This window comes from Hemicordylus capensis, chromosome 6, assembly GCF_027244095.1.
Source record: "Hemicordylus capensis ecotype Gifberg chromosome 6, rHemCap1.1.pri, whole genome shotgun sequence".
In the NCBI taxonomy this organism is placed as follows: Eukaryota; Metazoa; Chordata; class Lepidosauria; order Squamata; family Cordylidae; genus Hemicordylus; species Hemicordylus capensis.
In genome coordinates, this window is record NC_069662.1 from 147,214,090 (window position 1) to 147,238,323 (window position 24,234).

General features: G+C 46.0%; 1 protein-coding gene across 2 annotated transcripts in view; it reads right to left on the reverse strand.

The window, feature by feature from the left end:
- The window catches only part of NRP1 (neuropilin 1), a 215,631-nt gene extending 202,115 nt beyond the window's left edge, over positions 1-13,516 (reverse strand). The window contains exons 1-3 of one of the 2 annotated variants that reach the window (XM_053261193.1): positions 13,250-13,516; positions 10,967-11,925; positions 7,603-7,777 (exon numbers count right to left, since the gene is read on the reverse strand). In XM_053261193.1, coding sequence (XP_053117168.1) covers positions 7,603-7,777; positions 10,967-11,033 — 242 coding nt within the window. In that variant the 5' untranslated portion in view covers positions 11,034-11,925; positions 13,250-13,516. Of the gene's footprint in view, positions 1-7,602; positions 7,778-10,966; positions 11,926-12,620; positions 12,942-13,249 lie in introns of those variants that run through there. The other variant, XM_053261194.1, reaches the window with a different exon arrangement.
- Positions 13,517-24,234: the final 10,718 nt, after the last annotated feature.

Consider the following 24,234-nt stretch of genomic DNA (forward strand, 5'->3'; position numbering starts at 1 on the left):
GCTTGCTCTGAGAGTGATATTGCACAGATAAGTGGTTCAGTGGGTAAATGCTTGACTAACAAGCAGAAGGTTGCCAGTTTGAATCCCTGCTGGTACTATATTGGGCAGCAGTGATATAGGAAGATGCTGAAAGGCATCATCTCATACTGCACAGGAGGAGGCAATGATAAACCCCTCCTGTATTCTACCAAAATAAAACCAAAGGGATCTGTGGGTGCCAGGAGTCGAAATCGACTTGACGGCACACTTTACCTTTACTTTACTTTACTTACAAATTACAGAGGCTTTTCTCGCGCAGAGCCTAACCCATGCTAGGGAAGTCCAGTCTGGGTTAGTTTGTGCATGAGAACCTCTGGGATTGAGCCTAACCTTGGCAGGGCAGCGCCACCTAGCCCCGCTTTGTAGCCTGGCTTCTTAGGCAGGGTTAAGGGCTTGAGTGAGCCCTTAACCCAGGCTCTGAGATCGTGTGTTCAGTGGGGCTGTGTTTTGCCCCAGTGGACACAGAGACAATGCATTGCACATGTCGTGGAGTGTATTGTGGGATCTCTGGAGGCTGGGACACATCGCATGACACACAGTAGGAATTGTCTGGGAGCACAGTTCGTGCTCCCAGAAATAGGCAGTAGTCATCTGGCAGTAAGGTAAGTTAAACCAGCCTTCCCTCTCCCCTGCCACCCACTGCCCCACCTGTGCAGTCGTGTGAACGACCTCACATAATCTTTTCCCCACTACCTCATATCCATTATGAGGATATGATATGCATCATTCATTCATTCATTCATTTGTAAACCACTTTGGGAACTTTTGTTGAAAAGTGGTATACAAATATGCATCGTATTCATATTATCTTTAGGCTTGTGTAATGCTGTTGGTCTCAGGGGATTTTTTGCTAGCATAAAAAGATGATCCATTTAAAACTTTTAATGCTTCCTTCTATGGGTCCTTGGATGCATCTAGATAAATACAGGATTCCCAACCGCATGTTTGCCTTACAATTCTAATGTGTGGGTGGGCGGTTGGCATTTGTAAAGAAGTATTAGTCCTCAACTATTCTTCTGCCCACTGAGTCCTCACTGGTCTCTTTTTAACTTATACCCCCACCCCCAAGGGCAGGCTCCAGCATGGGCGGAAATAGCCTAGTCAGAGACAGTTTAAGCATCCCCTTTCCCCACTGGTCAGTTTTCTTCCCTGCAAATACCCCCAGTCACATTTGCAAAGGTAACCTGTAGTTCTGCCCTTAAGAACTTATGGGAACCAGAGTGATCCAGATGCAAGAATGACCTGGGTTCTGTTTGTGCAAGCACTCCCATGACTGCAAATGAAGGGAGCCTCCTTTACGAGTTCTGGGCAGACCACTAGCCTTTGGTCTCGAATCTACATAGGAAGCTGCCACATACTGAGACATACCATTGGTCCATCTAGCTCAGTATTGTCTACACAGACTGACAGCAGCTTCTCCAAGGCTGCAGGCAGGAGTCTCTCTCAGCCCTAACTTGGAGATGCTGCCAAGGAGGGAACTTGGAACCTTCTGCTCTTCCCAGAGCGGATCCATCCCCTGAGGAGAATATCTTACAGTGCTCACACTTCTAGTCTCCCATCCATATGCAACCAGGGCAGACCCTGCTTAGCTAAGGGCACAAGTCATGCTAGCTACCACAAGATGAGCTCTCCACAAGACATCTGTACAGTGTGCTCACCCTCATCTTCCAACCAAAATCAACAGAAGTTTAGAAGTGTTGACACTGCTTTATGAGTGATGATGTATTAGACTTGAAGGAAGTGGGTCGCTTGCTTTCCCATGCACCCAAACTCCCCCTTGGCTGTCATTACCACTAGCCTGCTTGGCTTTCCATGGAGGAAAGCATTAAAAATTTTTAATGGGTTGTCTTTTTATACTAGCAAAAGAAGCTTCACCTTCTCCTTACGTTTTAAAAAATAAGGTAAAGGTAGTCTGAATGGTGTCGGATTTTTCTCCCTAGATGTCTTAATCTGTTACTTTTTAGTTTTGCTAGCAGATAAATTAAATTTGTCCATTTACAATGCCGGGCTTTTTTTAAAAAAAAGACTACAATAATAATAGATTGGGCTGCAAAATTACACATACAGTCCATGCAGCTGTGATAATAAATTGAAAAACTAGAGTTAGGAAATCAAAGGTTGCTTAACACTAAAAATCCCATGACAGCTTAATTGGAACATTGATCTATTATCTCTCTAAAGGTTTGGTGAGTGGAATATGCATTTCTCGAAAGAACAAGTTATTCTGAGACCTAACAGAGTTTTGAAAATTCCCTATGAAAAAGTCACTTGTCCTGCAAATGTGTTTTTAAGGGTTTGTCACAAAACTCCTCACTCAGATTTAATGGTCACAGTGTGGAAGTCAAAGGATCTGAATTTAAAACAGGGCACAAAATAACACAGGAAGCATTTAAGTCAGTCAACGAAAGGCCAATTTAAACAGTTCTGTCTATCTAGATTCTACCCATAAAATTACCCCATCCTTGCCTGACAACAAAACTGCCCAATTAGAGGGAGAAAGGACATTAATTAGGTGGGTTTTGGAGACTTGAAATGGATTGAAAGGAGCAAAGACTGCTCTACAGAAAGGAAGAAATACAGTTCACTTCTGTGCCCCAGGCCATAATACACCTAGGAGAAGCCATAAAGATTTTTTTAGGTATTTCAGCTGACCTAATGGTTGCATTATGCTTCACCACCCTAATTATTATACTACACCACCATAATGATTACTTCTTGTCTGAACAAATATTTTGCAAACAAAATAGGGTCTGGTCTAAAGACACATGAGGCAGCAACCTGGCTGAAGCTACACAGGTAAGCTTCTGACCAGTGCCTGGATGGAACCAGGGCTGGCATCAGAAGCAGGGGGCCCTTGGGCAAAGAACTTCCCCCTGTCCCTCAAGGGAAAGCAACGTCCTCCCAACATAACCTGATGGCGAACATGCTTCTCCTTCAATGCTGCTGCTCTGGTGGTGGTGCTGAAGGAGAAGTGTGTCCTGATTAGCCTTCCTGATGCCAGGCATCGTGTGTGTGTGTGTGTGTGTGTGTGTGTGTGTGTGTGTGTGTGTGTGTGTGTGTGTGAGAGAGAGAGAGAGAGAGAGAGAGAGAGAGAGAGAGAGAGAGAGAGAGAGAGAGTTGCATGGGGGAGTTCCAGGCATACAAGGCATCCACTGGTTTTCTTGTTCCCCGCCAATAGTGCCTGATGCCAGGAAGCAGGAATCCTTTGCTAAGCAGGGTCTGCCTTGGTTTGCATTTGGAGGGTGACTATATGTGAGCACTGTAAGATATTCCCCTTAGGGGATGGGGCCATTGCTCAGTGGAAGAGCATCCGCTTGCACACAGAAGGTCCCAGGGTCACTCCCTGGCATCTCCAGATAGGGCTGGGAGATACTCCTGCCTGAAACCTGGGAAAGCTGCTGCCAGTCACTGAAAGCAATACTGAACTAGATGGACCAATAGTCTGACTCATTATAAGGCAGCTTCCTCTGCCCAATGTTTCTATGAAGGCTGATTGGGATGCACTTCTCCTTCAGCATCACTGAAAGAATGGCAGCCCTGAAGGAGAAGTGTGTTCTGGTATTCTCAGTGCTGGGCACCAGGGTAAGGGGCATTGCAGGCACTGCAATGCCCACTGGTCCTCTGTCTGCCCCATGGCGTCGGGAGCCAGGAAGGCTAACTGGGGAATGGATGGCGTCCTCCTTCAGTGCCTTCTTTAGGACAACAATGCTGAAGGAGGGGGACATCCACTACTGCTGCTGCTGCTGCTGTATCCACCACTGCCCAGTAAGCTTTCTCATTGGACCCCATGCCGGGCAAGCTTACCAGATGATGATGGGCAGCAGATCTCCTCCTCCTTCAGTGCCCAGGCCCATTTTGATTCCCCAGACCCTCCACCTCCTGATCTTGCATCAGGGGCTTGGGACATCGGGGAAACCAAAGCGGCACTGCTGGAGGAGGATGCCTGATTCTGTTGCTGCTGCTGTTGCTGCTGCTGCCCACCACCCACTTAGCCAGCTTGCCAGGGAGAAAGGCTCAAAGCGGAGGCTGACTGGGTGTCAGCAGGCATAGCTGCAGCTGTGGATATTCCCAGTAGTGACCGGTGCAGACAATGCTAGGGGGGCGGTGGCGAGAGGCACCTTTAAGAGTAAATTAGTAGGGTGCTTACCTCCGCTACCACCACACCTGAAAGCTCCTCGGAGCAGTGGCATGCTGTCCAGCACCGCTGAGGGGGGGCGCGATTGGCTCCACCACTCAGCTGGCATAGGACATTTGCGTAAGTGGCCTCCATGCAGTTAGTTAGTTGTTTATTTACGATCTTAGATCAAACATGGCCTCCATGCATGTGTGGAGGCCAGGTGAGTGATGGAGCCAATCCCCCACTGGAGATGCTGGGTGGTGCACCACTGCTCCGAGGAGCTTTCAGGTGCAGTGGTAGTGGAGGTAAGCATCCTACTACTTTTCTCTTAAAGGTGCCTCTCCCCCCCACCCGGCAGTGCCAGCACTGGCCATTATGGGATATCCCCCTCCTTTGGGGATCAATTAGGTGGACCCTCAGATGGTTGTGAATCCTCAGGCCTGTGAGTCCCCTGATGCCTCCTCCAGACAGCAGGTTACCAAGAACCCCAATTATGTAGTTCCTCACAATACAAGAGTAAGTTTGGAAGGGGGGCTGGTACATAGGAACATAGGAAGCTGCCATATACAGAGTCAGACTATCTGGCTCAGTATTGTCTACACAGACTGGCAGTGGCTTCTCCAAGGTTGCAGGCAGGAATCTCTCTCAGCCCTAACTGGGAGATGCCAGGGAGGGAACTTGGAACCTAGATGCTCTTCCCAGAGTGGCTCCATCCCCTGAGGGGAATATCTTACAGTGCTCACACATCAAGTCTCCCTTTCATATGCAACCAGGGCAGACCCTGCTTAGCTAAGGGGACAAGTCATGCTTGCTACCACAGGACCAGCTCTCCTCTATGAGGAGAGATAGTGGCAATCTCCCGTATGTTCAGTTCTCCCAAGCTTTCTTCTCAGAAAATGTTTGGAAAGACCTGTGAGTTCCTCCACTCCCTGCCATGAGTTCTCCCAGAACACTCAAATGCATTCCAAAGGAAACCAGAGGGAGCTGGCCCATCATTCAAATACGCTCTACACTGCAATTGCTAAACAGATCTGATCCACAGATCTGGGCCTACAACTCACTCTTACAATATAAAGGGGTGATTACAGAGATGGGGAAGTGACCGTGCTCAGTAACATCCAGGCCAGTTAAGGGGGTATATCCTATTTCCAGTAAGCCTTCCCTGCTACCAGTCCCCTTCTGGAATCCTTCTCCAATGATGCCACATGCTTTTTACATATTTGCAACATGTAATTACTGCATCGTTTATATAAAAGTGTGTAAACATACTAAAAATAACCAAGACATAGTACTACTCTAAACAAAACAATCTTATCCTCATTTCTCATAACAACAACAACAGCAACAATGGCAACAACAGCAACACTTATTCCTGTCTTTCTTCCAAGGAGTTCAAAGCAGATTACATTGTCACCTTGCATCCTGATAACAGCCCTGTAAGGTAGGTTAGGCTGAGAGACGGACTAGCCGAAAGTCATGCAATGAACTACATAGCTGAGTAAGGTTTTGGGTCTCCTTAGTCCTAGTCCAACACTAAACTGCTACACCATACTGCTTCTTCATACTAGCAGTACATTCCTACTTAAAGGAAAAGACATCTGGCCTGGAACTTTGATGTCTCTCTATGGGACGACAGTTCCCCAGCTGGAAAGTAGCCACCAAGGACATCTCCCTATGTGCTCTTGCGATTCATATTTTGTGCAAAGAAGACCCTTCAAGAGGTCGCCTTGGGATCAAAACAATCATGGTGGAACACAGGGCAGGAGACAAGCCCTAAAATAGCATGGCCCAAGCAGTTTATAGGTTTTGGGGTTTCTTCTAAGAAGGATAACTCATGGTCTCAGGACTATTGCACTGAAGCTTTAAAAGTCTAAAAATGTTCTAAAGCTTTAAAGCATAGGTCATTGTCTGTCTTAACCCATTGATTGACTTAACCAGTGAGGTTATGTTGAGAAGATAGTTTATATAGACCCAGGTTATCTGGGTTCAAATCTATGTTCAGACACAGAATATTTGGCTGACTTTAAGCAATATGCTGTATTTCATCTTCGTCTGTAAAATGAGAATATTATTTATTAACCTACTTCACAGGGTTGTTTTGAAGGTTACTAAGGTGATGCTCAAACTTGCGCTGTCCTCTTGATCAAGTACACAATTCCTCTGTTTTCATATGGTGGAGTTGAGGTTTGACAGCACTCCCACGTAAAATGTTCCACACCAGAATTCACCACCTAATAGAGAAGTTTAGTTCTCAAGCCTTATTTTTGAGGTAGTACAGAAATACTACCATAAGTTTTGTGTGAGGGCACTTTTACATAATCGACTCTTCACATGGAAACCAAGTCCCATGAAGAAGATGAATTACTTAGCCTGTAATTATTTTAATCAGAATTAAAGACTATAAAGCACTTTACATACTACCTTAGGTATGTACACTCTACATAATAAATATCTGCCAGAATCCTCATACCAAGAGAAGCCTTTTCTCCAGACTCTTGGAATAACTCAGCATGAAGAACACTGGCTCACAGCCAGCTGAAGTTGTGCTCACAGAATCACTTTCTGCTTGCACAAGGTGAGGGGGGAGTGAAGATTTTTTCTGATTCCCCACTCCTTCTCCTGCTTCCACTGCCCACAAAAACACATCACTGAAATTCCCCCAATCCTCAAGGAAATGTTTTCGGGAGCCATCAGGGACAGCAGAGGGCAGGGAGGATTGTCACAAATAACTTCTTCCTTCCTTCATGTGAGTGGAAACTTAAGTACTTCTGTGGTGTGCTAGTGTCTGTTATGCAAATTTTAAAAAGAAAACTAAACGATTTTCAAAAACATTCTTGACCCCAAACAAATATTTTCCCTATTACTATACTAGTATAGTAAAGCCATTAATACTTTTTACACTCCTAAAATCCAGCATGTCACATGAATATACAGACTCTCCCATCAAACAAAAATGAATGGTTTGCATCTTATAAACAGTAAGGAACTACACACCGTTTTCCTTAAGTATTGCAACTTTTCTAAACTGTTTTTGCAGTTATAGAAATGTAAGAGTGGTCCACAATTGCAAACGCAGAAGCCAATGCTTATTCCTCCCTTGCGGTTCTTGTGCAGGCATTCCACCCCTTCCACGTCACTAAATGACTTAGAGGGAAGTTTCACCGGAAATAACTGCTAATGGATCCATGTTTCCAACAAAAAGAGACAGCAGGATTACAAGATTATATCTAAAACAATCTTATAGGGTGCCTGACACGCAGTAAGCACTTGCTTTAATAACTTCACCACAAACATATGATCTCTGGTCTGGATTCAAACCTCTGCGGGATTCATTTTACACACAGAGTTTTGCAATCATCAGCTGTTCTCCGAAACATACAAGATACTGTGGATGTTTTTGCCCACTAGATGGTGCTATGGTCCCCTTAACAGAGCATCTCACTTACTTGCACTCTCTGTCCTCCAAATCAAAGTGAGGGTTGAAGTTGATCATAATCCTCTGGTACGGCTGAGGAGCTTGAATCAGCCATTCACATTTTTGGCTTGGATGATAAGTATTAGGATAGCCAGGAGAGGTGAGATACCCAGGCTCTACAATTCTTATATTTTCACCACATTTATCTGCAATGAAAGCAAATACATTTCCCATTCAGGTCATACTCTTCAGTTGATCAGTCAAATATCGAAATGGCATTTCACTCAATACTCCATCACTGTGTGGAATATTGTGTTTTTTCACAACTTATTTTTTCAAACACCTATAATTTACTGATAATTCATCATGAAACATTTCTGAAGCAGTCATTAGATTGGGTTTTATATCACTTAAATATCAAAACAGGACAGCTTCACAAAATGTCTAAATCCAAATGGATGTCATTGTCACTTAAAAACATCCCCCAAACTGATGTTAATAATGTGTTACAGACTCATCTGAAGACTCAATTATTATAGGGAGATGTGATGTTTTAAAGTACTGTAACAACTTTTGAATGGAGAGTGACCAAAAGACCAATCTTGTCTGATCCCTGTCCTTAGCTTTTTGATGATAAGCCTGCTTTCTGTCATTAGATGGCAGCTTGTCTTCTCAGACCCTGCTTGTTTACAGTAACCCCTTCTTTTTTGCTTTATCAGATCATAAATCTAAGCAATCTGAAGTTATCTGTGATAGAGAACAAAGTACATTTGTTGGAGCGGCATTCATTCAGCTGGCTCCTTTAAGAATGCTTCCCCCATCCACACAGCTGGGAGACCTGATAAGAGCAGTGGAGCAGAAACCAAACCAAACCAACTAACCCAAAACAAAGTTTATTTCTATTTAATTACTTGAACAAATCATCCAAATCAGTCATATCTTGGACAACGTATGTTTACTCCCACGTTATGGTTAATTGTAAAGATTTAATGAAAGATGAAAAAGGGGTAAAGTAATCCAACTCCCAAGGTCACTTATTCCATTGTTAGATATAGATTGGCATTGCCACTTCTAATTTTTATAGTTTTTCCCTTTCAGCCAATGAAACTTAACTCGAATGTTTCCTGCTAACATCAGGTAAGCAAGCATTCATTAACACACTGACATGTATCACATCTTCCCAGCAATGGCACAAAAACCTTGGTATTCTGTATCTAATAGAATTTTTGTGAAATGAAAATGACATTCCTTGTTCTTGGCATGAGTTTATAAATGTGTAAAATAATTTTATTAGAGGAAAACCAGGTCAAATGGAAATGAAAGATGAAGTGCACATCAAAAATGCATAAACTACAGTCATTATAGAAAACAATTGCCATAAATTAGGAAAGAATGAAATGGTGCATATTATGTGTTATGTTCAATGAATAAATGATCTTTGAGTTGAAATAAGATACTATTTATTTCTGCCTTGACACTTTGCATGGCGTGGCTCTCTTCTGAGAACAAAAGAGGTTGCAACTATGATTTCAAAATCTGCAGCCAATGATATTCATTCATAAGACTCCTGCATGTGGTTTCAGAGAGAATCTTGCATGATTTGCTGTGTGCAGTAGACTCGGAAAATGATCCCGCCTCATTAAGTCCACTCTAGCTCTATGCAAACAACATGGCAGAATCTGGCATCTGTTAAATAAACCAGTGTTGTTGCAAGGTACTTGACAGAGTCACTCCAGGAGACATTTAGGTGGCCTCACCACCAGCAGCACTTTAATCAGTAACTCCTGGGAAAGTGATAGTATAAGAAGATAATGCAGGGAGCTGCTAGACTCCCTGGCTCTGTAAAATTTGCCTTGCACCTGATTAGGAAGAACAGTTCATAATGACTCTGGACCATTATTCCTAAATAAGGCTAATGAATTAATTTAGTAGGCAGGAGTACTGGACAGAGGTGGACGAGTCATTAATGGTTCTGCTAAGTTACAGAAAAGGTGACTGGCTTGGGCAATTCTAACAGCGCTATTACATTCTGCCCATCACGGCTCAGATTCAATGACAGCTTCATAGTTTCTTTCTAGTCATAGCTCCTCCTATGTCTACTCAGCACTTAAGAGAATGATATTACCCGTAATAACACAAAGGCACTCTGCACATCCCATTCCATGCTGTCCCTTTATGCCTTTGGCTCATCCCTCCTTATTTTCTCATCTCCATTAATTCAACACTGTCCACAAATCGATGCAGACGTACAGTGTGATCCTGTTATCTTTGCAAAGAAAGATTTCAGATTGAAAGACAAGGTCTTGTTAGTTACATTCTTCAAAAAGATTAGGCCAAACTGGATCTCAAGCATAATTCACAAGGACTGATGTCCAAATACTTCCTTAGAGGCTTTTAAAGAAAGAGTCATGATCATCAAGGAGTAGAGGAAGAACTTATTTCTTGCTAAATTAGCCAACTTCCTCAAAATACATTGAAAAAAAGATTAACTCCCATCATAAAGTATGATTTATATTCCTCCCTGTAAAAGACACTCTGTGGCCTCTTATTAAAACAATATACAATCTTAAGTGGAGGATGCTCCCTTCTTTTAATTACTTTGATTGAGAACCTAGTCAGACTAAAAGTTAATATTTGGTAATTAGCTAATAATAATTGCTCAGGATTTGCTCTGGGAAGGAAAAGCCCACAAGAACTTTCCCCCCCATACTCATGTTAAATGTCAACCACTCTTAGAGTAAAAACATCTTGAAAACAGCCTAATTCAGGGAGATCTTCTGGGTTCCGTGGCATTGCTAAAAGAAGGAATACCTTGTAGTTTTAAGGCTGCCTCAAAGCAAGCCTTAAAGCAAGAAGCAAAGTATGTGGCATGAGGTTTTTTGTTTTAGAACTGCAGCCTATGGATAGCATAGATTGGATAGCACTTTTGCTGCCTATGAGCATTCTAACCCTTTTATTTAGATATAAGTTAGGGAAAACACTGACAAAGGAACCTGTAGGTAGACAGAGTTACAAAAGATGGCCAAATATCCACCTCAGCTTCAAAAAGCCTCGCCTTAGAAGTTATCCTTCAGATCCATTATTCTTCAGAATTTAAAGAGGAATCTTACACTATTGCCATGAGGAGGAAACATTAAAATAACTGGCTTCCTTGATCCAATAAAAGCCACAAGCCGCACATGATAAAGCACTGTGTGTAGCAAACTGAAAAGGATTGACAGGCAATTGTGAGGATGTTGGGTGTAACTCTGGGCGAATACCCAGCATTTTGTTCAAGTTTCCCTCTCCCCAGTTTCCGAGTGCCCAGCCTGCTTGGTGACTGGCTTATGGAACCAGGGGCTCAGGTAAGGGCCCCTCTACCTGGATGCACTTGAGAGCGGTCCTGTGTCACTTACCACTCTTCAAAGCCCTGCCCAGGGTGACGGTGAGGGCTACCCACTGCAGGAGGAGTCCCCAGCCCATCTTCCTTTCTCAGCCGAGCAAGACTGAAGAAAGAATACGAGCTATCCGCTTCAGCAAGCAATTCCTCTCAGATCTTAAATCCGCAGGCTGTAGGGCAGGTTAGGATGAGGACGCCGGTTCAGCAGCCCGGCGGCGACGGGCGGCCGCAGCGGCCACGGCAAGAGCCGGAGTCCGGTTGGAAGAAGCAAGAGGCGCGTCTCTGTTCTGTGTGTGTTTCTCCTCAAGTCTCCTGCATCCTGTCATTTAGCACCGGTGTCCTCCGCCTTTTCCCACACTTGTTCCCTGTCCAGGCGTCGGTGGTGCCCTGGCCGTTTCCATACAGACGCTTCAGAAAACAACAAAACCAGAAGAAGCCGGTGGGGAAACTAACCAGGAAGTCACAGCAGTGGGGAAAACGGGGTGGGGGGCGGCAGCAGCAGCAGTCAAGATTAAGAATCCTTGGCCGCTTTCTTCGTCTTCTTCTTCTACGCGGCTAGCAAAACTCTCCAAGGGAAGGGAAGGCTCACCGGGGAGAAAGGGGCGCCGCTCTGTTGCATGGAGGAAGAAGGGAAAGCAGTGATGAGGGAAGAGGCGAGTTGGTGCCCAACTTCATCCCGCCCTGCTGCCCTCTTCAGCCCGCCTGCCGCGGAAAGCAGGGCACGGCGGGCGTGTTTTTCTCCCGAGCGCGCCCTTCTTCAAGGGGTGTGGAGGAGGAGAGCGGCTCTCTCGCAGGAAGGCTTAGCCCAGCAAAGCTGGCTACTACTGACCTGGCTGGGCAGTAGTCCCAAGGCGCCACCTCCAGGGATGGGGCAAGCCCTCCGCCTGCCTGCTGCGGGGCTGGGCGGCTGTCAATCCGGGCGGGTGGCGGGAGAAGGCAGAAGTGCCCAGCGGCCAGGCGGCTCCTCCTTGCAGCCTGAGGAGGAGAAGCGCAACTCAGTGGCAATAAGAGAGGAGCCGCCGCCGTCTCCCAAGCCCCCAGTCCCCACCCCCTCCCCGCCCTCTCCCCCCCACCCCCACGCAAGGATCAACAAACAAACAGAACAAGCCGGAGAGCCCTGAAATTCACCCGGGGGGTGAGTGGGGAGCGGAAAAGGGGTGGAGGGGCGGGGGAGAGGGAGGGACGGACGGACGGACGGGGGAGGGCAGAAGCGCGCGGGCGGGCGGGGAGTGGCACCGCCTCGCCTCCCTCGCTTAAGCTATCTGCTCCAGAAAGAGCGAGACGGGCAGCTTCTCCGCGCACCAGGTAAAGCCAAGTGAAGCTGTGGCAAGGCATGAGGTGCCCCCGTGGGGCAGAAGGAGCCTAGCAGGTCGCGGCACCCTTGCTGAATCCCACCTTCGCACCGACCCCCCTCCCTTTACAAACCGCCCCCCCACCTCTCCCACCGGCATCGCCGCCACGCACGGTCTTCAATCAAGACCGTGGAGAAGAAGGACCCTACGCTTGGCAAGGGCCAGCCCGTAGCATTCTTTTTCCTCCTCGAACGGTGGTCAGTCCACATGGGAGGAGGAGACGCCTTATACCAACCAAGCCCGACCAAGGGTCCACTGAGCGGGGCGCCGTCGGCACGCTCCCCAGGAGAGTCTTGGGCAGCCCTGTTGCCTCTTTACCTGGAGAGACCAAGCGCGGAACCTGCAGCTTTCGAGTGTGTGCCCGCCTCGATCAGCCGTGGCCCCCGCGTCCTATATGACCATCAACGCACCCCTGGGAGCTCTGTGATCACTACTCGGCATCCTTTCGGATGCTTCTCGCCCCTCTTCCTTCCTCCACGGCGCCTTCTCATCGAAGGAGGCGCACGGTGGAGATGCTGTCTCCTGCCGACCTCCCCGCGTTTGCCAGGAGCCTGCGACGACCCTCGGGGTGGGGAGTAAGAATCCGTGCTGTGTTTCTTATTCCAAACCCTGCTCCGCGGTTGCACCTCGCTGCTCGCCCCCTTTCACCCCGTCTCTCCCACCCACCCTCACCCCGGTGCCTTTGCTCCGCGCTGTTTCCCCAGCCGCTTGCAACAAGCTTCCAGTTTTTGCCCCCCTCGACTGGCAGCACGCGCCGCGCCACCTGCGCGTCGTCTGATCTCGGCTGTTCGAAGCCCCGCAGGGTGCCCATCCCTTTCACGAGCGCCCATCCCAGGCAAAAGCCCAGTGGAGGAGCTTTCCACTTGTGCGCGCTGCGCCTGCCATGTCAGCCCCGGCCACCCACTGTCAAGAGGACGTGTTTGCCCTCAACGGTCCAGCACCCTTACACTTGGCGTGCCCTCCTTCTGCTTCTATTGCTCGTCGCCCGCCAACGGTGCGGCTCCTTGATCCCCTGACAGCAGCACCGCCGCACACCTTGCAGCAGAAGCTTGGCTACTGCCGCCGCCTATCAGACTTCGTGTACTGCCATGAGTTGAAAGGCGCCCCTTGGCCAGTTTAGTGTGTCTCCCTTTCTGCCCACAAACGCGCCCTCCAGAGCTCTCCAGCGTGCGCCCAAGGAGCTTTTCGCCTCGCCCTCTGGCAACGGCTTCCCGCCTCCTCTGAATTAGCATTAACGCCTTCGCTAGCAATTGAGGCTGCGGGCAGGCGAGCGGCTGTGTGTGTGTGAACGGGTTTGTGTCAGCAATAAACGGCAAGCCCAGGCACAAGGCGAGGCTCTTCCCGGAGCGACTCCGCGAAGCTACCCCGCCACAGGCACGCACATCCCCTCAAAGGAGACGACGAGCTGTCTCTTCGGAGAGAAATGTCACACTTTTCCTCAGCACTTCCTGACTTTGTGGCAGCAGATCTCTGGGGCCTCTCGGAAAAAAAGCGAGCCAGCTCTGTACTAAGAGAGAAAGGCGAGAGCCGACCTCCTGAGCGAAGCGATTATTCTCGGCTGGCGGGAAAGAGCAGGCAGCCGGCCTCCTGCCTGGCCTTCATGCAGGGCAGCGCTCTGAGAAGAAAAGGCAAGGCGAAGAAGGAGGGTCCCTCCTTTCCCCGCCTTCTTTTTGGCTTCTTTGAAGGGAGCAGGTGCAGATACCGATGGAGGAAGCCAACAGGTGCATGAAGTGTGTCCAAAGGGGCAGGAAGAGAGGAGAGGCCAGGCTCTAAAGTTGCTGACTCCACTGGCTGCATTCAGACCTAACACAAAACCAGAGGTTGGCAAACCCGCCGTTTCAATTCGAAACTGTAAATCGCACGGCAGACGTTTATCCAACCAAGGTCCGGCAAACTCTAGTTCCGGGAGAGGGGAGCTCCTCCCTGCTGTTCAGCTGCCAAGGCAGATCCCAGCAAGCTCCATGGCCAGACTGTGGGCAAAGCATCAGAACATCAGCAGAGCAGACATGTTCAGCCACAGTCTTGAAGGGGGTTGTCCAAGGGCGATTGTGCATTTTCAGAGACATGCACTAGGGAGGTGCAAACTGGATCAAATTTGAACCGGCTTGACTTTGAACAGGCCCAGTTCCAGGGCTCACCATCGAGCCAGCCTCAAACTGAACCTGCCTCAATTCGGCCCAAAATTGAACTGAACCCCCCTGAACATTTTCAGGGTTCTGGCTGTTTTTTTTTTTTAATCTTTTAAATGAACTCACCACCTCCAGGGGCTCTGTCATGGCCATTGTGGTGGTTTCTCTGGAGGTTCCTCCTCCCCCACCAGCATCCCTCAGTCTTGTAAAGGTCTGTTTGGGCGGTTTTTGGGCTCTTTCGGGCCTGGTTTTTTGTTAAAACAACCAGAACAAAAAAAATGGCCTGGGGGAGGGGAACATGAAGACTTCCTAGGTGGGGATATGTATATGAGAGTGGGCTCTGTTCCACCACAACCTAAGATGCTGCTGCAAGGAATCACACTGTCAAAGCAGTCCATGAAGACCAAACTACACTCCTGCTCTGCTGGCAGCTTGCTGCCGGTGGGCTATCTCTCTCATGAGAGGGCCAGTCTACTGTGGAGGACCATGGGGTTGTAAGCCCTAGGTCTCCTGCAGGACTGCACGCTCATGAGTTGATCTAACCCAACAAAGGGGGCCCTGCCTTTGTGGGGCTCCCAATCTTACACGGTAAAAGATACAACAGAAGCGCTACACACACACACACACACACACACACACACCGTGAAGCCTTGCACACACCCAAGTGGGATTTTGATGCTCAGAGCTGGCCGCATGTGCAGATGGCAGGAACACAGGGTGTGTGGGTGGGTACTTAAATACTTAAAGAGTGGGAAGAAAGAATGCCCCTATGTGACTGTGCTATTTGACAGGCTGTCAAGCCTGGGATGGGATATGGCGGCGTCCTAGCAGGATAAGTGACAGGAAGGGTGGAGCTGGTGATCAGAGTATCAGCCAGTGAGAAGCGCTGCAGCCATGGAGCAGGCACGATTCTGGGCACATTCACGCCACCATCTGTATGATTGTGGTTTGAAAATCAGCACAAAACCATGGTTATGACAGCGTTCTGGATTGTACGTAACACTTTGGCAGCCAAACTAGTGGTCTTGGTGGCGAACCTTACTGCAAACTGAAGGTTTAAACTGGAGTGTGGCAAGGCAAACTTGGCAAGGGTTGCTTTCAACTTGAAACCTCAGTTCCATGAATTTGGATGTAATGGAGTTCCAACTTCTGCCCCGTTTAACTCCGGTTCCATGTTACATCTGAATTCGGCCGACCTCTCCTGAAGTATACAGCCGATGGCTTTGTTTTTTGTTTTGCTTAACCTCGGACCGGCAGCCGAGAAGCAAGGAGGGCATGTCCATTCCAGAAGTTTTTGGGTTTTTTTAAATGCCATTAAGTCCATTAGAGCCAAACCCAGAAATCATGAAGTGAGCAATGCAGCCTCAAGGAGTGAGCACCTGAGCTCAGAGATCCTCCTGACAAAAAGGTTATGTTCTTGTCAGGAATTCTCTGTCAACAGAATTCCTGCCAGGGAATGCCTAACAGATCCTGTTTTTCAACAATGGCAGGCCTCAGGCTTAAAACCTGTGAAACTGAATATTCATTGTATTAATATATTTGTTTCGCCTAAGTACAAAACTAGTATCTTTTGCAAATAACTGCAACTTCTGTTTTATCAGAATGCTGGAATGTACAGTAGTCTAACGGTACATTTTCAAAGTTGGAAAGGGCAGGCTAGAAAATTTAAAATAAAATAATGTAATAAAAACTGCATATATGAACAGAGATAATCGTGGGATGAGTGTAACACACCATAGGCATGAATGTCTGTGAACCACTTGTACCAGTTTCAACTCTGAGGGTGGGTAGGTGGGAAGAAACAGACCAATAGGTGTATCCAGCAGTGTGACAATGCATATGCAACTGCTGCGAAACCAGCAAAACTTTATGAGGAGGAAATGTATTAATATAGGTCACAAAAAGCATGCTACCAGGGGTCTCTTCTCTTTCCACCAGGTGTTTCTGTAAAAAAAAGGTGAGAAAAGCCAGGCTTAGATTTGGGACCCCACTCATTTCCTTCACCCTGCCAGAGCATAAATCCCTGTCCACACACAGACTGTAACTATGTTTGAAATAAATTTCAAACAGTTGTAACAGTTGGCAAGCACAAAGCATTTTGCATTTGTGTTCAGAAACCATATGCAGCTTTCACTTCATTTTCTTAAAGAACAATTAAGTTATTGACCTCACGTATGAAGACATTCTTAGTTCAAATCTATGCCTTTGCCTCTCTGGGCAAAATATCCAAAAATTTTCTGGATCTCACTTTGGAAACCAACGGTGTCCCTAATAACCTTTAGGTCACAAGCAAACATCTGCGTATTGGATGGAGCACCTGAGCTCAGGGTCAAATATTTCTTATTCTCTTCATTGACTTCTGTTGCATTACATCTTAAGCTGTTATTTTTGGATACCCTTATGTTGTCAGTTTCTTCCATTCTCTTCCAACTATATTCTTAGGGTTTACCCATGTTAAAAAATGCAGAATTTTAAAGTCAGACACAATGGCGGGCTCAGTCACAGCCTTTTCTTATTTCCAGTCATTATTTATTTCCAGACACTAGTCAGTCTCTGAGCCCATCATATATAGTACTTACACATTTACTGGCTAGATTGTGATGCATATTTTATGACAAGTTCCCTCTGTATTTTACTTAGTGATGTTCCAATAGATTGGGGATGGGTTAAACGTTGCTCTGAAATTCAAATGCAGCTGTTAACTTGAGCACTCCATATAATACAAACAAATGAGATGAAACTTTCCTCATCATTTTGTAGGCTGGCACACTCTGGAAGAGACAGCAGCTTATTTTGGAGTACACATATCCAGTTAAGGTGCATATTTAAAGTAAGTTATTTTAGTTTGTGTGCTAAGCAGCACCAGAAGCTGATTTTATATATGGTTTCTCTCACTGATAAGTAGCACCGGAAGCTGATTTTAGATATGGTTTCTCTTACTGAGCAGACATCTGGAGAATAAGTGTGTGGTATTAAAAGGTTATAATGATTATCTGCAAATCATGACTTCCTTCTTCAGTTAGTTTGGTTCTGTCTTGTAGATTCTCTGAAACCAAGTGAGAACAAATGAATACTCCACCACACTATACAAAGCTACTTTAAATTGAAAACCCAACTGTTTTTTGGTGAGATACTTTCTCCTAGTTTTGCATTAGGTTCTTTATAGTTCTTGCGCTTTTATGCTTTGCTTATTTCACAAATTAGCTTTAACTATAAAGACACTTCTAACTAATGACATGGCCATCATTTCAGAGACACTTCTGACTAATGATATGTCCATCATTAAAGTAGTTTTGATCAACGGCTCCACAGAACTCATTCTGATTTTGTGTGTAGTATAACATTTTCTAAATGCACACATCATGGCTAGAGGCAGTACCACCTGTCGTTTTCATGTGGTTCTATCCCTGCAGCCTTTGAATCCAACTATGCAAACAGCAGTCAGTAGCTACTTAGAAAGAAAAGGAAAAAAAATGTTCACAGATATATGGATTATGCAGTGGTAGATTAAAGGAGAGGCAGGGTAGGCTAACTCGCATCGGAATTAATGACCCAACTTGTTTGATTGATTCAGTTGTCTGGTAAAGGTAAAGTGTGTCATCAAGTCAATTTCGACTCCTGGCACCCACAGAGTCCTGTGGGTTTTCTTTGGTAGAATACAGGAGGGGTTTACCATTGACTCCTCCCGTGCAGTATGAGATGATGCCTCTCTGCGCCTTCCTATATCGCTGCTCGGCTCAACAGGGAAATGTTGACTAACAAGCAGAAGGTCAGTGGTCTGGATGCTATCCTATTATATCAGAAGGAAACTCACACCATTGACTTTGGACTGTGTTTCCCCCACTGAGGACTACATGACAACAAACGTTTCATTCTGAGGTCAGCAGTCATGGGTAGAGGCTGGTAAGATGTAATATTTGCTTTGTGGCCAAGGAGCAAAAGCCACAAAAAGTGACATTCCAATGTTTGCTATACTTGTAATGCTCATTCGAATGAAGATAACAAAAGGCATCTGAACAATCACTCAAAGAGAGTTTTGACCTCATTTTGGCCTCTAAGCAATACTTTTCAACTACAGTAATGAGATATCTCCACCCATAATAGAGGGGTACTAGCTGTGTTGTCACTGTGCATCCTCATATCTTTTTAAAATGTTGATAAACATGTACTTGCGTTCAGAACATGGAGCTTGCACAGACTCCCGTATTGCTGTTCAGCACTTCAAAATAAAAAATATGTCTAGAGAGATACATATGAGGCAGTATATAAATATGATGGACAAACAAACGAGCAAGTAAACAAACAAACAAATAAAAATAAACAAATAAATTAGATAGATAGATAGATAGATAGATAGATAGATAGATGACCACTCTCATGCATTGTATGGTGGGGAAGGCAATGCATTGCATCCAGGGTATTTACATTTTACTAAAAGGTTCACAGAATTAACCCCTGCTAACTTTAAAGGTAAAGTGTGCCATCAAGTCAATTTCAACTCCTGGTGCCCACAGAGCCCTGTGGTTTTCTTTGGTAGAATTCAGGAGGGATTTACCATTGCCTCCTCCCGTGCAGTTTGAGATGATATCTTTTAGCATCTTCCTGTATTGCTGCTGCCTGATATAGGTGTTTCCCAAACTCTGGGAAACATACCAGCAGGGATTCAAACCAGCAACCTTCTACTTGTTAGTCAAGCATTTCCCTGCTGCTCCACATAAGGCTTTGGGAAACACCTATATTAAGCAGCAGCGATATGCTGCACAGAGGAGGCAATGGTAAACCCCTCCCATATTCTGCCAAAGAAAACCACAGGGCTCTATGGTCACCAGGAGGCGACACCGACTCAACAGCACACTTTAGTTTTAACTGAGCAAAGAGATATATTTTACAGTACTGTCTCTCATATTTAACAGGGGTAGAGCAACTATCCCTGTTCATCCCAGCATAGCATCCCTACAGAGGCTGTTGCTAGTGTCTACCCTGTGTTTCTGTTTGGCTGTAAGCCCACTTGGGATAGGGAACCATTTTCTTTTCCCTTTTTGCTATGCAAACTGCTTTGATAACTTTTGTTGTTGTTGAAAAGTAGTATATAAACAAAACAACAACAAAATGGTGCAAGCAGAGGACACCATAATGGGGGTGGGGGTGAATTCAAGTCATTGATACTAACCATAGTCACAAATATCCAATATTCACCTGCAAGTCTGCAACATTGTGCAGTCAGATACAACCAGAAATCACAATAGCAAAGAAGGCACTATTTGGAAGTCCAATGTCTACGGTACAAAATATTGTGGTTTGAATGTCATGTGGCCATCCCTTCTCTGTGGCCGCCCCTCTTCTTTGGAACACTCTCCCCCCCCCCAATTCATTCAGCCCCATCCCTGACTGCTTTTAAGGCCCTTCTTAAGACCTACCTGTTTCACTGGGCATTTGCCTAATGATGATGGTGATGATGATGATGATGATGATAATAGAAAAATAAGCCACTGAATGGTCAATATTTGCACAATATCGGTGGAAAATCAGACATCACCAAGACCTGGCAATGGCTTAAGAATGGCAACTTGAAGAAAGAAACAGAGGGTTTAATACTGGCTGCACAAGAACAGGCACTAAGAACAAATGCAATAAGAGCAAAAGTCGAAAAGTCAACAACAAACAGCAAGTGCCGCCTTTGTAAAGAAGCAGATGAAACCGTGGACCACCTAATCAGCTGTTGTAAAAAGATTGCACAGACTGACTACAAACAAAGGCATGACAAGGTAGCAGGGATGCTACACTGGAACATCTTCAAAAAATACAAGCTACCTGTAGTCAAAAATTGGTGGGACCATCAAATTGGAAAAGTTGTAGAAAATGAAGATGCAAAAATATTATGGGACTTCCGACTACAAACAGACAAACATCTGCCACACAATACACCAGATATAACTGTAGTCGAGAAGAAAGAAAAACAAGTTAAAATAATTGACATAGCAATACCAGGGGATAGCAGAATAGAAGAAAAAGAAATGGAAAAAATCACCAAATACAAAGATCTACAAATTGAAATTGAAAGGCTGATTGAAAAGATTTAAAATACAAGCATAAAAACTGTACAAAATACAAAGAAGCAACAGCAGAGTCATTCATATAGAAGCCAAGATTTAACACGCTTTCTACAAACTGTGATGGAGACTGAGGAGTTAATAGCCACCAGGAGAGCATTCCAGAGTCTGGAGACAGTAACAGAGAAGGCCCTGTCCCACGTGCATGACAACTGAGCCTCTTTCATTGCTGGCACCCGGAGCAGAGCCCCATCAGATGACCTTGTCAAGCGGGCAGTAACCCTTGGGAGCAGGCGGGCCCAAATTGTTAAGGGCTTTAAAGTAAAAACCAGCACATTGAATTGGACCCGGAAACCAACTGGTAGCCAGTACAGCTCTTTCAAAATGGGTGGGATGTGATCCCACCAGGCAGCTCTGAATAAAACCCTAGCTGCAGCATTTTGCACTAGTTGCAGTTTCTGGATATTCTTCAAGGGCAGCCCCATGTAGAGCGTGTTACAGTAATCCAGCCATGTTGTGACTAAGGTATGAGTAACAGTGGCCAGATCTGCCTTCTCGAGAAAGGGGCGCAGCTGGCACACTAGCCGAAGCTGTGCAAAGGCACCCCTGGCCATCGCCTCCACCTGAGCTTCCAAAAGCAGAGCCGGGTCCAGTAAAAACCCCAAGCTGTGTACTTGCTCCTTCAAGGGGAGTGCAACCCCATCCAGAACCAGTAAAATCTCCTCATCCTGATTGGCTCTCCTACTGACCAACATTACCTCCATCTTTTCCAGATTCAGTCTCAGTTTATTAGCCCACATCCAAGCCATCACAGCCTCCAGCCAATTCAGGACATCCACGGCCTGCATAGGATCAGGTGATCCTAGGAGAGAAAGAGCTGAGTGTCATCTGCATATTGCTGACAACTCAGTTCCAAATCCCTGGATGACCTCTCCCAGTGGTTTCATGTAGATGTTAAACAGCATGGGGGGACAAAAGCGAAACCTGGAGACCCCACAGGCCAATCGCCACGGAGCTGAGCAATAGTCCCTCAGCACCACCTTTGGGACCTTCCCCCCAAGAAAGGACCAGAGCCACTCCAACACAGTACCTCCAATTCCCATACTTAAGAGGCGGTCCAGAAGGATACCATTGTTGATGGTATTGAATGTCGCTGAGAGATCCAGCAGAACCAACAGGGACACACTCCCCCTGTCTAGTTCCCGGCGTAGGTCATCCACTAGAGTGACCAAGGCAGTTTCAGTCCCATATCTGGGGTGGAAGCCAGATTTGGAAGGGTCCAGATAATCTGTATCATCCAAGACCCTCTGCAGCTGGGATGCCACCACACGCTCTATCACCTTCCCCAAAAAGGCAGGTTAGAGAAAGGTCTATAGTTGTCTGGGTTGGAAGGATCAAGGGAGGGCTTTTAAAATAATGGTCTTACGATCGCCTCCTTGAGGCACAATGACATCCTGCCCTCCCTTAATGAAGCACTAATAATCACCTCAAACCACCTGCCTGTACCCTCCCTGGCAGCTTTTATTAGCCATGAAGGGCAAGAGTCAAGAGCACATGATATTGCCCATACACTGCCCAGGTTCTTGTCCACATCCTCAGGCTGCACCAACTGGAACTAATCCAACACAACAGGATCAGGTGGTACCAGAGGCACGTCTGTTGGAACTGCCAAAACTCTGGAGTCCAAATCAGCATGGATGCAAGCAACTTTATCTGCAAAGTGACACACAAACTGATCACAACAGGCTGTAAATTATTCATCCCCCACTACTTGGGGGGATGTGTGCAGCAATGTCTTTGCTACATGAAACAGCTCCGCTGGTCTACACTGAGCAGATGCAATGGAGGTGGAGAAAAAGCATTTCTTCGCCGCCCCCACCGCCACGGAGTAGTTCCTAAAATGGGCTCTAGCCCGTGTTTGGTCGGATTCGTCATGACTCTTCCTCCAGCATCGTTCCAGCCATCACCCAAGTTGTTTCATCTCCCTAAGCTCTGAGGTAAACCAAGGAGCTGAATGGGCTCCACCAAGCCAGAGAGTGTATTAAGGAGCACCCGTGTCAAAACCCCGGGCTGTCTCTCCATTCCAGAGATTCACCAGGGCCTCAACAAAGTCACTAGGTCTGGACACTGGAAACTCCCCAAGAGCCATCTGGAAACCAAGCGGATCCATAAGCCTCCAGTGGTGGACCATTCTAATTGGTCCACCACCCCTGCAGAGGGCAGACGGAGCAGTCAAACTAAAGCTCACCAGATGATGATCTGTCCATGACAAGTGAGTTATATCAAACTCCCCCACCTCCAGATAATTTATTCCCCCGTCAGCAAAAACCAGATCCAGAGAAGGTCCTGCCATGTGGGTAGAGCCCAATACCAGCTGAGACAGGCCCATGGTTGCCATGGAGGCCATGAAATTCTGAGCCACACCTACTAGAGGTGGCCTCAGAATAGACATTGAAATCCCCCAAGACAATAAGTTTAGGGGAACCCAAGGCCACCTCCGAGACCACTCAATTATAGCTACACCCCTGCCCACACCCACTTTCATCAGATGCAAAAAACTGTATACTCTACAGAGTATATGTGCAAAAATATGCTACAGGATAAAAACAAGCATGCTAGATCCAAAAACACACTTAAAGTAATATATGGTTTGGTCCACTTTAATGCCTTTCCCTGTAGTATGTAGCTTGGTTCACTTAGTTTGCATTATCCAGTATTTCTGTGCTGTATCTTCTCTCTGTTTGTGGCACACCATGTTCTAGCTTGTGTGGATTAATCTGTGGGAGGCCCTGTGCTTTGGACAGGCAGTTGGACAAGCTGGTCCTCTGTTCTCTTGCAACATCACATTTCTATGCACAATACTTTAATTCCACACACCCCCAAGCTCTGAGTTCAGGGGTTTTGTTTTGGTTCAGGTCCATCTCTAGATTTGTCTTTGTATTTACAGTGCTCTATTGAAGATTGTCTGTACTCTCATTGTAAAGCTACTTCCTGGAACTTTATAATTTAAGCAAAAAAATAAATAAAAATAAAGGAGCACTTCCCTGAGTGATATTGTGTAATATAAGACTTAACACTGCCTGTGGGGAGAAGAAAAAATAAGCATGTTGCCATTTAAACACTGCATTTAAACAACTTTGAAGTGTACTCTTTTCTTGAACTCCAATAAACTCAGAAAGAAATAATTTCAAAATTAAGTTTGGCAAGTGATTAATCATGACAAGGGGCTTATTTATTTGGTGCTATTTTGAAAGAGAAACACAGTCAGTTAAAACCAGTCAAGATATTCACTTGCAACAGAAAGATATGCAGCGTGAAGTTCTATCCAAGTTGATATGATTAACCCAAAATTATGATTATCTGTTATGCCAGCATGCTGAACATATGAAGCTGCTTAATAGTGAGTCAGACCACTGGGCCATCTCATCTGACTGGTGCGTCTGCTCTCACTGGCATGGGCTCTCTTGGCAGGTGGGAGGTGGTGGTCTGGGATGGGCAGGGTTTTTTATTTCAGTCTGATATTCTCTTAACTGGAGATGCCAGGTACTGAACCTGGGACCGTCTTCATACACTCTGCTACATGCCTCTATGCTATACTACTAGTGCTCTAAATAGTATGGCTGGGATAGCAACAGCAGTAATATATAACAATTTATAATCTCCCCCTTCTCATTAAATCTTTCCCCTCAAGTAACACTTCTAAGGAGTTAGTTCGGTCACTTCCTTCTGATTGGGTCCAGTGTGTCTGCAACT